This window comes from Geotrypetes seraphini, chromosome 8 (assembly GCF_902459505.1).
Source record: "Geotrypetes seraphini chromosome 8, aGeoSer1.1, whole genome shotgun sequence".
Lineage (NCBI taxonomy): Eukaryota > Metazoa > Chordata > Amphibia > Gymnophiona > Dermophiidae > Geotrypetes > Geotrypetes seraphini.
Genome location: NC_047091.1, coordinates 14,689,239 through 14,706,376, shown reverse-complemented (window position 1 = coordinate 14,706,376; position 17,138 = coordinate 14,689,239). Strand labels below are relative to the sequence as shown.

Here is a 17,138-nt window from a genome sequence, read left to right as displayed (position 1 = left end):
AGATGTCTCTTTAAGAAGCTTTGAAGCTAGATGCCTCTAATGCCTCGAGCGATGCTTCGGTCGAGGCTGAGGAGACACTATCTGAGGAGTAGGTGAAGAGTCACTGGATGAGAACCTGCGAGGCTACCAAGGCTTGCCTCGAGGTGCTTCAACAGGAGTCCCAGACTGCTGCTCAGGCTGGCTCGAAGGAAGCAGGGTTGAGGACGGAAGGAGTTGAGCCATGACCGAGGAAATTTGAGTGGTCGAAATGGCTTTCAACATGTCCTCGAACATAAGAACCGAGACAAAAGAATCAGGTCTCGAAGGTGCAGCAGTGCGCTCCAAGGAGGGCGACCTCAAGGATGAGTATTCCTGATGCTTGGAGACGCGCTTAGCTGGAGGTCTCGAGGAGGCTGGCAGGACCGTAGATACAGCCTGAGCTGCCTGAGACTCTGGGGGCTTCTTAGAAAAGGTACCTGAAGGAGAGACAGGAGACTTATCTGTCGAGGCCTTCTCAGGCGGTTGGTCCATAGTGCCAAAATGTTGAAGAAAATTGGCACAACGTCGACGAAAGGCCCGAAGTTGAAGGGTAGCACAGTGCAGACAAGTGTCGGGGCAATGTTCAGGACCCAAACAAACCATACACCGACTATAGGGATCAGTGATGGAAATGGTCTTGTTGCACTGTCTACACCTTTTGAACCCGGTAAGAAGCCAGGACATAAAAAAAATAAAGTCCGACGTACCGAACGAGGTGAGTGGCCGGGCCCAAGCCCAAAGGCTGCTGACCTGAATGTAAAACGAAAAAAATCGGATAAAACTTTTTTTTTTTTTTTGAAGAATAGAAAACGCGAGCACAGCGACTTAAATATAAAATAATAAAAAAGCCGCGGTGAGAGAAAGCAACGAAGGCTGCAGAGCTGAAAAGAAGAGGACTTCTCGGCTCCACGGAAAACGTTGAACTGAGTTCCTCATAGGAGACACGCACCCTAACTCGGGCAGGAAGGCACTCGCGCATGTGCAGTGCAGTACTCGGAAGCTCTTTCAAAGATCTTCAAGCAAGTCTGCTTTCGAGGCTGTCCGCTGCGGGGCTCAATCGGTGACGTCACCCACTGTTGAGAATATGCTGGCTGCTTGTCCTGGAATAACAAATACTATTGTAGTAAGGAATGACTTGACAGTGTAGTGTTTCATACAACAAACTTGTAATTTCTTTACATCACCACTACCTAGCAGCTGGCTCTGGGGGGAACCTGGTCCAAGCAACTTGGAAATTATTCATGCATGGTCTTCAGTCCCCAGAAAGTTCCTGTGCTGATAAACAGAAACTAATGACCTGGTTTCAATCCTTCCACTCTAACTAATAACAGACAGAATGGAGCAGTCACTAATGGGAACAGAAGAAACAAGAACAAAGTCACAAGCATACCTGCATAAAACAGAGTGGAAGGTTAAGGTGCTATATTCATAATAGTGAAGCATTACATAAAGAAATTGAGATGACAGAAGACCATGAGCCATTTTAAGTGTCAAATGGTAGCAGTAAAGCATGTCAAAGTGGCTTCGTAAGTGCTAATGTGTTCATATGAGCAGATGCCAAAACAACCACCCTAGTTTAACACCATTTGTCCTATTCATTCTTACTGTTTTACAGATGGCCATTTTCAAAAGATGAACAAGAAAAAAAGCCCATCATACTCAGTGATTCTAACTAGCAGCCATACCATTCTCTGTTTCAGTTTTCTTCAAGTAACTTTAATGAGGTAATCCTAATTAAATATCAGCCTCTGGAAAGTGAAACAAGGGAAAAACAATTTTGTTTTAAATTTAACAAAAATCCTCCTATTAGTAGCCCAAGAGGCTGCCAGACATTCTTGATGTTGAGAGAATGAAAAAGAAGAAAAGGCAGAATGGAAAGGGAGCCAACTCAATATCAGGGTTACTCAATTCCGGTCCTTGAGGTCACAAATAGACCAGGTTTTCAGGACATCCACAATAAATCTGTAGGAGAGAAATACCAAGGATGGCATGCAAATCTCTCATGCATACTCATATTCATTGTGAATATCCTGAAAACTTGGTCTGCCTGTGGACCTCAAGGTTCAGAACTGAGTAGGCCTGCCCTATCTACACAATGCAAACAGACCACTCCACACCACGACCACTAAATAGAATAAAAATTACATTTAACCAGAGGGACAACAGAGAATTGTGCTGGGACCTTTTCTGTTTCCTAATCTCTGCTCATGAAACAAGTAACAGTCCACAGCACCAGGGAGAAGAAATTTAAGTTAAAAGCATTAGGAAGACATCTGTAAACCAGCTGAACAAGTTATCTAAGGAAGGGATGAAATTTGTGTCGCTGAAGAATTTTAAGCGCATATGAGACAAACATCTAGCAGAGATGATACAGGTAAAGAGGATCCTTCTTGAAGGCAGTAGCTGCACTAAGTGACCTTTTACATTCATTTATAGAAATTTTTTTTCTAATAACTTAATTTTTTAAATTATTTTTTGTCCTGCAAAGCCAATATATTCAGGGTGAAAGTGCTATACTCTTAACAAGTTCAAGCTCCTCATAAGTAATATTTGGCAAGTCAAAATACTGATTTAAGTAAATACTGATAAATTTTCAAGAAACATTATAAGGAACAAATATCCCAAATTGAGATTCTTTGTTCCGAATTAATGCTAGCTGCCAGTCTGGGAAGGTCTGCACTTTTAGGAATAAGTCTGCCAGCTGCTATTCAAGTTCATGGAAGAGACAGAAAACATATTCTGGGATAACTGGTGCATTCTGGGGTTCAGGAGATGAAGCTGTTTCCCGGTATCTAAATGTCTGAAGTCAATATCTTCTGTTTTCCTCATATAGTCAACTTCATCATAAAACTCCTCTTTTCTCTGGGCCTTTGGATGGAACCTTAGATAGTAGAAACCTCTCATCATAATTCCAGCTATAAGACAGAATACTGCTGCCAGAATAGTAGGTAGCGCAAATGTATCTGTGGTAAAAGGATCTCTGTAAAACCACCAGGACAGCAGAAGGATCAGACTGTCTGTGGTGATAAATGTATGATAAATTAAACTCCGGTATAATGTTCTGCCTTCTGAAATGTTGAACCAGCAGAAATACAAAATAATAGCTATTACTGTCCGATAGAAATGTTCGAATAAAGGATGCTTCATGAAATCTGTCTTCTGAAGCTCAGTCCAAATGAAGAGGCCAGTACTGACCAGGAAGAAGTGCAACAGGATATAATACTGGAATGTAGTAGCAAAGAATGCAATGGCTAAGATCCTGGGGCAGATCAGGAGCAGATTCCACAGGAAATACAGAAAGGAGGCACCCAGCCTCAGCTTTTGTTTGTCCTTCAGAAAGAAACGTAGGGATTGATGGTAATCCAGCACAGCCCAGGCAATAGAGAGAAAGGAGACAGAGATGCTGATATCTAGAGAGGAACAAAACAGAAAGCAGTCAATTCATCATGAGAAACAGCTACAAAACATTTCACAGACCTTGTTTGGTTATCTTTGGAACTTTGTCACTCTGACCATTAAAACAGATACCACTTGCTCTGTATTGAAAAGGAAACAGATCCTGGTTATTTCAACAGACTATTAGCCTTTGTATGTGACTGAAAAGAAGAGAGTTCACTCCTCCCTCCGCATTTGTGGGGGTTAGGGGCAGAGCCAGCCCGCGAATAAGAAAAATTTGCAAATAACTTTTGGGCCGACTCTGACCCACCCCCTGGACCTTACCTGGTGGTCTAGCGGTGATGCAGGGAAGGCGCGATCTTCCTACACTCCTGCCCTGTGCAGAGCCGTGCTGTGCACCCATGCTGTGAGTTCCTGTGATCTCATGAGACTACAATGGGAACTCACATTGTAGTCTTGTGAGACCACAGGAGCTCAAAGCAAAGGTGCACAACACGGCTCTGCACGGGACAGGAGTGTAGGAAGATCGCTCCTGCCCCGTGTCACTGCAAGACCATCAGGTAAGGTCTGTGCATGAAGCTGCCATCAAAGCTGCGTCCACGGCTGAGGGCTGTGCTCCTGGCGCAGCTGCTCGCCACCTCCTCTTCCAATCGCCCCCTGTTCCTCCGATCACCTCCTCGCCTTGATCCAAGTCCCGGGGCCGGTTCAGGTCGATGCAGACTGCCTCTGAATGATTCTCTTGGGGGGGGGGGGGGGGGGGCATGCAAAAAAATCACAAACAGTCGAAATCATGATCACTGAAACCGCAAATAGGGAGGGAGAAGTGTAATTTTATTACAGGGTGTCTAGCATAGGAGGGTAAGCAGACACCTACTTAGATGCTATTTTATAAAGACACATAGGTGTCTAATAGATGCTGGCATTGTAATCTGGATGTAGGGACTTTGGATTATCTTTTGTTTTACTGTCTCCATATCTTAGCCTTTTGGAATTCAATCTGGGATCAAATAAATTGTTTATTGGAAAACCATGTAGCGTTATCTTATGACCGATCGCTGGCAAGAGGGTGCCCAAACCCTCCTGCCAGAAGATGCCCCCCCCGACACTACCGACCGCCCCCCCGCGACATTACCGATCTCCCCCCCCCCGACAATATCGATCGTTGGCAGGAGGGTGGGGGGCGGTCGGTAGTGTTGGGGGGTGCGTCTTCGGGCAGGAGGGATTGGGCACCCTCCTGCCAGCGATCGGACAGGCCGCGGCCCGCTATACTTATAGCGGCAGAGAGATCCCTTGCCGCGATAAGTATAGCGGCCGCGTCTACTTACAATGTAGACCAGCATTTTGCTGGCCTACATTTTAAGCTTCTCCTCTACTAGGGAGACGCGCAGGGCTGCCTAGGTTCGCCTAAGGCCCTTAGACGAGCTTAGGCATCTTGCGGATCTCCCTAGGCTCCCGGAGGTGCCTTCAGGCCTGCCTGGGGAGCATTTTTTTTTTTTTTTAAACGTGCATCCCGATTGGCTGATTAGACAGCTGTAGGACGCCTACAGCTGCCTAAAATCGGGATGGCACTTTGGAGAATCAGGGCCTTAATTCTTATAAAAGTGGGAGAGCAATGAGATCCTTAGGTGCTGAGCAAGATTGTAATATAGATCTGAAGTCTTTTCAGTTAGCCTGGATTTTAAGATTCCTAAAGTGAGATCTTCATGCCCAGTCATGTATAATAGATGCATGACCAAGGTCTATTCAGATCTGCCATATCTGGCCTAGGTTGTTGCCATTGCAACAACCCAAGAACAGCTGCCATTGTTGTGACAGCTGTGGGAAGAAGATATGGCAGCTATAAGTTTCTCAGGCAAGAACCACCCAAGCCTGGACCTACTCCCTGCCCTCTTAAGGGCTTCTCCGTAAGGAAGTCTCTGATTGGCTCAGACGCCTCAGGCCCCTCTCAAGGGAGGAGCCTGAAGTACCTGAGACAATCAGGGCCTTAGGCCCCTCCCTGTGCATCACATGATGCACCGGGGAGGAGCCTAAGGCTCGCATTGCTGACAGTGGCCGGCGGAGCAGAAGGGATTGAGCACCCCTCCTTCTCCCAACTTAAAGGTACAGGAAGGGGGAAGGCGACGTGATGACCCGACGGCAGGGGGAGGGCCCGATGGCAGGGGGGAGTGGGCATCCCGTCTTCCATATCAGTTCACATGGGGGGGGGGGCGATGGCAGGAAGTAGTGAGCATCCCTCCTGCCATATTCGTGCATGGGGGAAAGGGTGCACCTGGTGGCAGAAGGGAGTGGGCATCCCTTCTGCCATGATGTTCAGGGAGGTTTCAGGGCAGAAGAGTCGGCCACAGATAGTGAGTGACTGGTCCTAAGCAGTTGCTCTTTTTCAGATTGGCAAACTCAGTCGGGATCTCTTCTGCTTTGTGAATCGATTGCTGCCTTCTTTGGCATGGCATTTCCCCTCACCATGAGCACATCGGACAGCAGATTTGTGAATCGGGTCAGGGAACACGAAAGATTGCAAAATCAGTCAAACCGGTTTTGCGACAATTGTTACATGATCGTTAAGTTTAGTGAATCTGGACCTATATGTACTTTTGCTCCCTAGAGAGAAGGCAACTGTCAACCCTAGAGCATTTCTTTGAAGTATTTGCATTGTTACCCAAGCAAATTCCTTTGAAAAATCATTCTCCTTAAATCTAAAGTAGTTAACAAAGCAAGATAAAAGCCTTCAAATAAGGCTCCAAGAGAAGGATCTGAACCCGATTACTGTTTTGCTATATGATGGCTCTCAAAAGAAAATAAATGGTACTCACACTGGTATACTTCTGCTTTGTTGGTGCACAGAATGATATAGAGCATTAGCGTAAGCTGTGGGGTGTTCTCCACGAAGGTCTCAAAGAGCCGCAGCATGCTGATATCTTGCAACAGAAAAAAGGCATATTCTGTATACTTTTGGCTCTGTGAATTTTTTCTACAGACCTTGATCCCTACTTCCAGTGCATGCACACACCTATGAAAAAAAAACCAAAAACATGAGCTGTTAACTGAAACCACTCCATTTGGTTTTTCATGATATGTACTGAAATCATCTGGAATTTGGTAATTATAGGTTTCCCACAAAAAAATCATTCCTATCCACAAGGCAAAGGAGGAAGATTCTTTCTGATTCAGTGCCCATCAATAAATATTTCTTTATGTAAAATTATAAAGATGAAGAAGTTACTTTTACCATCCATATAATCATAGTTTATTTCTTTAATTATTTGAACTGGAGTTATCTCTAGGCAACTGGGTTAGCAATCAGAGACCAGAAAAAGGAACTTGCACTTAGCTAGTGTGTGACAGTTCCAAGGCTAGAATGACAGTAGAAAAGGAGAAATTTCTGGTTGTGCTTACATGTAAGTTGTTGATCTTTTCCCAACATAGCCTGTGGGAAAGCAAAGATTAAAGCAGTGGTACATAGCACTGCAGACAAGTAATTGCCTGTTTTTCTTTTCTGTATTTAGTTAAAACAGTGAACTGACATATGTTTGTGATTGTAAAGAGCAGGAACTGCAAGCAAAGCCGCCTCGGGAGATACTGCTGTCTCTGTTTAACATTTTTTCTTGACACTAGTTGCATATACTGTATGTATGCAGATGATATCCAATTTGTTTCTCGAGGTAGGGATCATATGGCAGGGTTAACTAAGTTGTAGTTTTGAATAAGTTGAATTCCCCCAAAACTGTTTATTGTAGATGTGTAAGCCTACTTTACAGACAGAAATGCTAATACATCTTACAGATCAGGCATATTTGTTGAATGTCCTTTGTCACCACTATTTTATGGGAACCCTGAAGAAGACGTATATTTTGTATAAAGTGGGCTAATTGTACGCAACAATGTTTTTGTTTAAAATAAACTTTGCCTGCATTATGTACATCCGACTGCAGTACCTTTCTTTGTCCTTTATTCACCGCATTTTTACTGCAGATTTGTTGGATTTTCTTTTTGTCCTGGTTCAAGAACATCTTTCACCTATCTTAGATTTACATTGGTCCGTGATGAAAAGGATTTATTTCAAAGTGATAGTTCTTGCTTTTAAAGTGTTGAGTTACATTCTGCAACAGTTCCCACGTGATTTTTCAATTCTTATATACAATACCACCACAGCATATTAATTCATGTCATCTGTTTAATCTACGCTGGTGCAAAAAATTACTGTTCAGAACAAGAATCTTCAGATTGCCTTGGGTGTAGCTTAACACCTGACGGCTACAATCCTAATTAGTATCCCATATCACATGTTTCAAACTTTTTAAAGTAAATTATTTGTCAATTTTTAGTACTTATTTAGAGCTCATTGTGTCTTATTTAACTTTTTATGCATTTTTCAAGTTTAAAGTATGAACTTAGCTCAATAGTGCAGCTCCAACATTGACTCGACGAGTCAAAGTTGGAGCTGCACTACTGAGCTAAGTCCATACTTTAAACTTAGATGGAGAGACGCCGACGCGTTCACACGCACAGTTTACAGAGCTTTGCAAGTACGAAAATGTCCCCCGAGAAGGCGAAACTCGGATCCTAGTCGGGACCTCGTTGTTTGTTTTTGGAACTTTACTTGTTATGGAACTTTCATACAAACTGTAAATAAATGCTTAGTGTCCACAGGTTGGATGTGACATCTCCAGTGCCTCTCTTGTCGATTTGGCCAAATGGAGTAGGCATCTCTCCAGCCAGCCATTGTAAATAAGGTAAAGGGGAGGGAACAGAGGGTCGTTGGAGGCACGGTGGATGTCAGGGCAGAGCTGCTTGGCGACAGGAGTGGGCATCTCTCCTGCTGCTGGGGGAGGTTTGTCAGGGGTCGTTGCTTCGTGGAGGGAGTGGGCATCTCTCCCGCTGCTGTGTGTGTGTGTGTGGGGGGGGAGGAAGTTAGCAGTGTGGGTGATTGTGCGAGCGGCAGGAAAATGGGCATCTCTTGCCGATCTTCAATTTTGGGGGGGGGTTATTTTAATTTGCAGAGTCTGAGCTGGCAAGTCTTACTTTTCTGTCAATGCCTGAACCAATCAGTGCTCAGGCACTGATCAGAAAGTAAGGCAACGACAACTCAGACCTGTCAGTAAATTTTGGTTGCAAATGTGGCACAATGAGGTTAGAGAATCACTCAGCGATTATAGAGAATTGTTTGGACTGTTCATTTTAATAGTAATGACCTCATTGTATTACATTTGCATAGCAGTATCGGAGACTGCCAGAAAACTCAAAAAAGACCACAATAAAGCAGTTTTAATAATCAGCTGCAAAAATACATGCATGCTAAACTGGCTGGAACTGGTTTAGCGAGCACGTTAAAGGCAGATTTTAGTTTTGAGAATCTAGCCCCGAGTCAGGAAGAGATATTCAGTAGCACTTAATTGGGTAACACCAATGAATATCCACTGACCGCTGTTTCACTGTTCAGGCACTGTCAAGGGAGGCCAGGGATAGAGTCTGGGCAGAGCCAAAAATTATCGAGACACCTCACAATATTCAGTGCCAGTACACTGGTTAACTAGGTCAGCTGAATCACAATCCTATCTTTGTAGGTGTGGCACTTAATATTAGTCATACATACAACTTGACAATGATAATCAGTGCCAGTACATAGATAATGCCTGGCACCAACTGTTGGTATCTAAATTAGCTAGCTGTACTCAGCATTTATAAAAACTCTGACCGCCACTGGCTCAATTTTAACCCAATAATCATTTTTAAGACTTTGTCTATTTCATATTTTTCTATTTTGTACTTTATTATATGCAAGCATGTTCATTGTTATCTCTGTTTACAAATCTTTTGCAACTGCTTAAAACTGAAAAATATTTGAAACAAACATAAGAATAACCATATTGGATCAGAGAAATGGCCCATCTAGCCCAGTATCCTGCTTCCACAGTGGCCGATCTGGACCATCCCTGGAACCCTTTTTAAAAATCAGTGTTTCATTTGTATTTATTTTCAAAAGACTGTCCCAAAGGACCAGGAATCCAATTACTAGGCACATTTTTCCTAGAAATGTTTTTAAAACAAGATGTCTGCCTGGATCTTTGCAGAAGAGTTTAAGATAAGTGTGAGGGAAGTCAAACGCACACTGCCTGACTTAAGGCATTAGATGAGAATGACCTAATACCATATTTTTCGCTTCATAAGATGCACTTTTTCCACCCCAAGAAAGTAGAATGTTATATATTTTCTGATACAAAACTTATTTTCTCCCAACCCTTTCTACCTGCTCAACTACTATTACCGTATTTTTTGCTCCATAAGATGCATCTGACCATAAGACACACCCATCTGGTGATCTAGAGGTAAGCCAGGACAGGGGTACAGGGAAAGTCTAATGGTAGGCACGTCTAGTGGCAGCCAGCCCCCAGCCCTAAGGTAGCCAGCCAGCCAGCTCCAAGCCAGCCTTCCGTTTACCCAGTCACTACGAAATAAGGAAAGGCGGCCCCCATGTGCAACAGCTTCAGCCTTATCCCATTCCCAGAGTTGCAGATCTATGCCCAACTCATCCTTCCTCCCCATCTCGGCCCCTACGCTTTTCCGTACTTACTGATCCAGATCGCTGCCGCAACTCTGCCGATGAAAAAACAAAAACGCTGGGCATAGGTGGCTGGGAACTCCCGAGAATGGAAGCACTTCACTGAGCGTAATAATGCGGTGCACCTGACTCACGCTTCCGACACACTCATGCCACCGGAGCTCCCAAGCCTCACTGTTGCTCCCCACGCTGACTCGGCCATCGATGCATGTGCCTGCAAGGACGGAGGCATGTTGCTGCCAGGCGCCCCATCTTCGTAACTTGCCCGTTTGCCGAAGGAAGAACGCTGGATACAGGTGGCTAGGAACTTCCGAGGATGAAAGCACTTCACTCACCAGCTCTTTTCAGCAGTGGCAGAGTGGTTTATGACACAGGCATGCACTTTTTGCCTGGTCCGGCACTGCACTCCGAATGGCTGCCATCAGTTCTCACATGACTCGTGAGAACTGACGGCAGCCATGCGGAGTGCATTTAAACATTAGCAAAAAGCCCACAATTTTTCTAGGCCTCATGTTACAAAACTGGCCAAGGACAATATGTGCTCTGCTGGTCACTGGAGAAGTAACCTAAGTGCTTAGAGTAGCAGGCTGATAATCAGGGAATCGCCAAATTGCATTGATGTACCCAAGTCATTTCTTCCTCCTTTGCCTCAAGCAGAAGGTAGGTTGAAGCTAGTGTAAAGTATCTTTGTGGGAGGAAGGGGTAAAACGCAGACCTCGCGGATCTAAAACCGCACGTCCTTAAAAATTTGAGGTCCGTTTCTGTGCCGCTTGTAGTTTCTGTCTCTTACAGACCTCTATGACATTTTAGCGCTGACGGATCCGTCTCAGCATATGGAGGGAAAAGTATTAGGATCCGTCAGCGCTAAAATGTCATAGAGGTCTGTCAGAGCCAAATTCTATGTCGGGCTTAAAGGATAAACAGAGCGCAAAACAGTTAAACAGCCCTGTTATGCACCGGGTTTTCTGGATCTCCTAAAAGAGACCTCCAATTTGCGATCCAGGCTAGAGTGTACCCTTACTTTAAACAATAATAAGATCTGGCAGATTTAAACCTATACATAAGAAGACTTCTGCTCTGCCACTCCAGCACTAGTCTCTGGCTCTGACAGACCTCAATGAGATTTTAGTGCTGACGGATCCTAATACTTTTCCCTCCCTAAGCTGAGATGGATCCGTCAGAGCTAAAATGTCATAGAGGTCTGTAAGAGACAGAAACTACGAGTGGCACGGACATGGACCTCAGATTTTTAAGGACGTGCGGTTTTAGATACGCGAGGTCCATCAGGTCCGTGAGGTCCGCGTTTTACCCCTTCCCCTTTGTGGGTCCTTTTACTAAGGTGCACTAAGGATTAGCGCACACACTAATAATAATAATAATAATAATTTATTTCTTGTATACCGTTATAACAAAAAGTTTGAAGCGGTTCACAATAAAGAATACATACAACCAATAATTAAAATTCAGAATAAACAGTATATCTAAATACAGAGTAAAAAACAATCAATAAGGATTACATCAGGTAAAATCAGTAAAAGTTAAGACAATAGCTCAATTGGTATGTAAAAAGCTGTTAAATATTCATGATAGATTTGACAGTAACATGACTAAGAGGAAAACATGTCAAACAGGCATGTTTTTAGTGATTTTCTAAAGTCAAAATAGGAAGTGGCCTCAAGTATTAATCTTCCAAGTCATGTATTTAGTTTAGCGGCCTGGAATGATAAAATTCTGTCAAAAAACTTTTTGTATTGACATAATTTAAAAAAAGGTTAATTAAGAACATAAGAAGTTGCCTCCGCTGAGGCAGACCAGAGGTCCATCTCGCCCAGCGGTCCGCTCTCGCAGCGGCCCATCAGGCCCACTGCCTGAACAGCGATCTCTGACTAATTTTACGAGTGCTCCTATTAGAACTATTCATGGAAAACTGGGAGGCAAGGTAATCAGGTAGCATCCCAAAAACTGCTTTGTAACTAATGCAGAACTTGAACAGAACTCTGGACACCACTGGCAACCAGTGAAGTTTTTGATAGTAAGGGGTAATGTGTTCCCATTTTTTTAGACCAAAAATAAGACGGACCGCAGTGTTCTGAATTAGTCTTAGTTTTTTGAGTATTTTTTTAAGTCCCTAGATATATAATGTTACAATAATCCAAAATACTCAGAATGGATGTTTGTACCAATAGACGAAAAGAAGGTTTGTCAAAAAATTTCTTAATGGTACGAAGCTTCCATAAAACTGAAATACATTTCTTAAATAATTGATCATTGTGTTTTTCCAGGGTCAACTGTTTATCAAGATTTACACCTAGTATTTTTATAGATTGTTCAATTTTGTATTCTCGTCCGCTCACTTGAATCAAATCTTCTTTTATCCTTTCATTGGGAATTGCAAGAAAAAATTTGTTTTTTTCAGTATTTAATTTTAATTTAAAAGCAATCATCCAAAGCTCAATTTGATTTAAGATGTTAGTTAAAAAATTAATAAAATCGGACAACAAACAAGTTAGTGGAATCGCAACAGTGATGTCATCTGCGTAAATATAAAAGTTGAGCTTTAGACTTTGTAGTAGATTGCCCAATGAAGTGAAATAAATTTTAAACAGTGGGAGACAGGGGGAACCCTGAGGTACTCCACAGATGTTGTTGCAGCTGTAAGATAAATTATCATCCTTGAATACCCGATAAGATCATTTGCCTAGAAATCCCTGGAACCAATTATAGACATTTCCTGTAATACCAATGGATTCTAGACTATCCAATAGTATGGTATGACCAGGTCAAAGGCCTGTGCAGCTTAGATCCAGCTGCAAAATCATAGCACTGGTGCCTTGACTAAAAAGAGAGTGTAAATAGTTTAGTAATGAGACCATGACTATTTCTGTGCTAAAGCTAAGAAGCCTATTTTATACCTATGAGCTTCTTAGCATTTAAAACATGCAAAATCCATTAGCGCAGCTTAGTAAAAGGATCCTCTACAATTGAATAAGACAAACTCAGAGTTGCAAATGAAAAGCATAAGCTAAAACAAACTCTTAAGACACACTCTTTTCAGGAATGCCAGTGCTAAGCTTGCACCAGTATTTTTCCCTTTTCTCAGGCCTAGTCTGACAAATAGTTACAGAACAGTCCTTAATATAAAAACAAAGTGTTTTAAATTTAGAAGCAATTTTAAAAACCGTTGACAAATTTACTGTCATTGCTTAACCCTTTATTTGGCATTGTTGCTCAGAAGCAACAGGTGTTTTCTATGGCTCTTATGGGAGATCTGCATCTCCAAATGCCCCTTACTTGGCACTGTTGCTCTTGTTCAACATCTGCCAATTAAAGGGTTAAAGAGAAAAGGCAGGTCTCTCTTCTAGCATCCTTCTGTGGGCTTGGCTAGGCAATCATTTCTCTGCTGCCACTGTGTATTGTTCCCCCAAGCCTAACACCTCGAGGGGCAAAAATGCCTTCCTTCCTGTAGGAGCCCCAAGAAATGACGCGACCATTCCGCGGCGCGAACTCACAGGAGGTTCCTCGGGGTGCTACGGACTCGGTCAACCTTGGATCCCCGAGCTGCACCTAACGCCCCCCCCCCCCCCAGTCCGGAACCGGCGGCGTGACGTCAGCGTCCGTCACTGCGGGCCATTCTGACGTCACACCCGCAGGCCGCCTGGTAGTTAGTGTCTGGCCGGGCGGCGAGGCAGTTCCAACAGCTGCCCAGGTACAAGCGCTGCCAGATGATGAATGGTGTAGAAAACCGGGGCTACGTGTTACCTGAGAAGATAGCCCAGTTGAAAGAGGTGCATTAGTGCCAGGCAGCGGTCACTAGAGAGCAGCGGGAAGGAAATGAAATCATCCGGTGTGAAGTTCTGCTGCGCGGTCGCCGGAAGCCCCTGCCAGAAATCTCCCAAGCCTACCAACGGCTCCGGCTGCGGCAACGGCTGCGGCAACGGCTGCCACGGGGGCTGCCTCAACAGCTGCGGGGGCTGCCACGGCGGCTGCCACGGCGGCTGCCACGGGGGCTGCCACGGGGGCTGCGGCGGCTGCCACGGGGGCTGCCGGACCCACTGCGGGGGTTGCGGCGGCCACTGCCCCGGGCCCGGCCTTTGCGCGCCCTGTTCGCAGACCTGCAACAGCTGCCGCGCCTCCTCCGGCCTAACGAACCCCGCCTTCTCCTGCGCCGGCCCAGTCAACAACCTCTGCTGCGGCTTGGCCAACTCAGCCACTCCTAACGTCGCCGGCAACGGCAACGGCAACGGCAACGCCAACTCCAACTCGTGCAACTCGGCGCTCTGCAACAACTGCAGCGCCCCCACTTGCAGCGCCCCGAACTGCAGCTCTTGCGGCGGCGGCGGCGGCGGCGGTGTCGGCGGCGGCGGTGTCGGCAACGGCGTCGGCGGCAGCAGTTGCAACCACCCGTGCACTTGCTGCTGCGCCCTGTCTGCCTTGTACCAGGCCCAACTAAAGATCTGCACAGCGGCCGAAGAGAACACGAGCAGGCCCATCACCTGCCCGCACCACTGATAGCGTCCGGCCCGGAGGTGCTCGGCGGCCGTCCACAGATCCGTCCCCAGGTCCACCAGGAAGGCGCCAGCGCCTAGAAACGCGAACACCAGGTTCAGGACGCGGTACCTCATCCTCGTGTCCTCCTCCGCCGCTTCTTCTCCAGAGGCTGGAACCAGCTCGAGCCCAACCCAGCACCTTCTCCGACGGCACCGGACCCGGTAGCAGCGGCGGCAGCACCACCACCAAGTCTACCGGCAGTACCAGGCCCCGAATCCTCCTCCTACGCGCAGGATGACGGGGCGCCCCATCACCTCACCACGCTACAGAATTCAAACGCCAGAAACGAGGCGCCGAAGGGGGCAGGATCTCCTTCCGCGCCGCTACGGAAAAAAAAAAACCAACCGACCAACAACTCCTCACAAACAAACAAAAAAAAAACCAACAAAAAACCTAACCAAACCCTGAAAACAAGACCCCACGCCTTTCAAGAAAACTTCGCCTGAACCCGCCCGCCGCCGTCATCACATCCTCCCCCGGGAGAGCGGACTGTTGCCCTCAGCAGCGCGAGAGCCGAAGGCGGGAAGCGACGCTCTGCTGTTAACGAAGACAAACTTTGCACCTGGCGCGAGTCTGCGCGGCTCTGTGTGAGCGCGGGGCGGGCTGAGGGAGGGAGGGAAGGGAAGGGGGATTGACCGGGGGGCAGTGACCGGCGACTGCCGGAGGAAATGGGTGGCACCGAAGATGGTCTCCGGCGGTAGGCGAATAGAGAGCCCTGTTGCGCGGAAAAGAAGAGGCTCAACCCCGAAGAGGATTAGACCGCTGGACTGCCCGACCCTCAACTTGGACCCTCCAACCTGCGTTTACTTTTAAAGTAACAACATTTTTATTATAATATCCGGGGTTTATTAAAGCGTTTTAATGGGTTCTGGCAGGTGATAGACACGATCTGAAAGGTCTTTTTTTGTGCTGAATTAATTGTGTACATTCACTTGTATTGTTTTGTGTTTAGCCACAGCTCTATGGGTGCCTATTTGAACAAACTCCTTGATTGTATCCAGGGAGAGGCTTGAGCACCCCTAATAATTTAAAAAAATGCTGGCTCCTATGGCCTTAGGGAGGGTGCACTGCTGTTCAGCACCATTGCCTGGACAGCGCCTGTGGACAGAGGGTGCACATTACAGGATGCTACATGGGAAAATTTTCCCCTGTCCCCGCAGGAACTCAAGTCCCCCATCCGGTCCCCCTAAGTTTTTTCATTGTCGCTGTCCGTGCTCCATTCCTGTAAACTCTACCTTAACCGCACAAGCCTTATGATTTTAAAGTGTTTGAGGCTTGTGCAGATGAGGACAGAGCTTGCAGGAATGGGGCAGGAAAATGAGTTCCCGCGGGGACAGGGGACAAATTTGTCTCCATGTCATTCTCCAGTGCACATCAAAAAATGAAATAGTGCTTTTCACATTTTTTTTTTTTGAAACCCTAAGAGCTCCTTTTATGAAGCTGTGTTAGCGGTTTAACGCGCGCAAATTTTCTGGCTGCACTAGCCGCTACCGCCTCCTCTTGAGCAGGCGGTCGTTTTTCAGCTAGCGCGGGGGTTAGCGCGCGCTAAAAAGGTGCGTGCGATAAAGCCGCTAACGCGGCTTCATAAAAGGAGCCCTAAAAGATTCAATTGTGTAAAAGTAAATTTTAAATATAAAAATTAACATGATAGATACTCATGCAGTTGAATCTTGCTATTTAAGACCTGTCATCTATATCAGCGGTCTCAAACACGCGCCGCATGTGGCTCTCCAGGTTTTATTTGCGGCCCGCGATCTGGAGGCATCATTCTCTTCCTTTTGGAGCAGCAGCCGGCTCGTTCGTTCAAAGCCGCGGGTTGGCGGCTCCTTGCGCTATCCACTCCTGCATCGGAAGCCTCTCTGATGTCACAACATGCTCAAGGCCCATCAGAAGAGGAGGCCGATCTTCGGGCACCGGCACCAAGCACAGGACATGCCTGTGCCGGTGCCCAGATTAATTTAATTTAATTTAATTCTTATATACTGCTAATAACCGTGAGGTTTCTAAGCGGTTTACAAAAATGATGCATTAAAGATACAATAAATAAAAACCAAATAAATAAGATAGGTACTTGGAAATTCCCTAACTGTCCCAAAGGCTCACAATCTAACTAAAGTACCTGAAGAAACAGTATGAAAAATAAAAATAAAAAGACAGAGGTAGAGATAGAGATAGAAATGAAATATTCCAACAAGTAATGAATAAATAATTTAAAGATAGAATTAAAATATTAATTAAAGTAAACAAAATAGAGAGAAAAATAAGCATAGAGAGAAACAGAAACACACTCCAAAAAAGCATCAAGATGACGGTAAGAAGCAGCGGGGGGTGCCCAATCGCGGCGGTGGGTGCCGTATCACCATTATGAAACTCGCTTTGATAAACGAGCATTTTGGATTACGAGCATGCTCCTGGAACGGATTATGCTCCTAATCCAAGGTACCACTGTATATAAGATGTTTTTTCAAAAATTTTAATAGATTTTTATAAAAAAAAGCTATTAAGGAGATTTCCTCTGAGACATTGATTTGAAAAATTCCTCCATCTTTAATTGAATTTCTTCAAGAAATTTTGAATCCGCAAGCAATATATTATTGAATCTCCAGACAGGTCTACTTGA

General features: G+C 45.3%; 1 protein-coding gene and 1 long non-coding RNA gene across 2 annotated transcripts in view; one reads left to right on the top strand and one right to left on the bottom strand.

The window, feature by feature from the left end:
- Positions 1-1,048: 1,048 nt before the first annotated feature.
- Positions 1,049-14,835, bottom strand: XKR8 (XK related 8). The gene is made up of 3 exons (XM_033957000.1): positions 13,730-14,835; positions 6,225-6,421; positions 1,049-3,428 (listed from the first exon to the last, which is right to left on the bottom strand). Exons 1-3 carry the CDS (start codon positions 14,590-14,592, stop codon positions 2,701-2,703), a joined length of 1,788 nt encoding a protein of 595 aa, XP_033812891.1. The 5' UTR covers positions 14,593-14,835; the 3' UTR covers positions 1,049-2,700.
- A 327-nt stretch (positions 14,836-15,162) lies between these two features.
- LOC117365791 overlaps positions 15,163-17,138 on the top strand; it is a 34,510-nt gene continuing 32,534 nt past the window's right edge. The window contains exon 1 of the long non-coding RNA XR_004540455.1: positions 15,163-15,332. This is a non-coding gene — a long non-coding RNA (uncharacterized LOC117365791). The remainder of the gene's footprint in view (positions 15,333-17,138) is intronic.

Excerpts from the sequence above, each read along its gene's own strand:
- XKR8 (XM_033957000.1), bottom strand. The coding sequence starts at position 14,592 with ATGAGGTACCGCGTCCTGAACCTGGTGTTCGCGTTTCTAGGCGCTGGC. Across the intron at positions 6,422-13,729 it reads CAACTGGGCTATCTTCTCAG|GTGTGTGCATGCACTGGAAG; the intron begins GTAACACGTAGC and ends TTTTTTTCATAG. Across the intron at positions 3,429-6,224 it reads CAAAGCAGAAGTATACCAGT|ATATCAGCATCTCTGTCTCC; the intron begins GTGAGTACCATT and ends GTTCCTCTCTAG.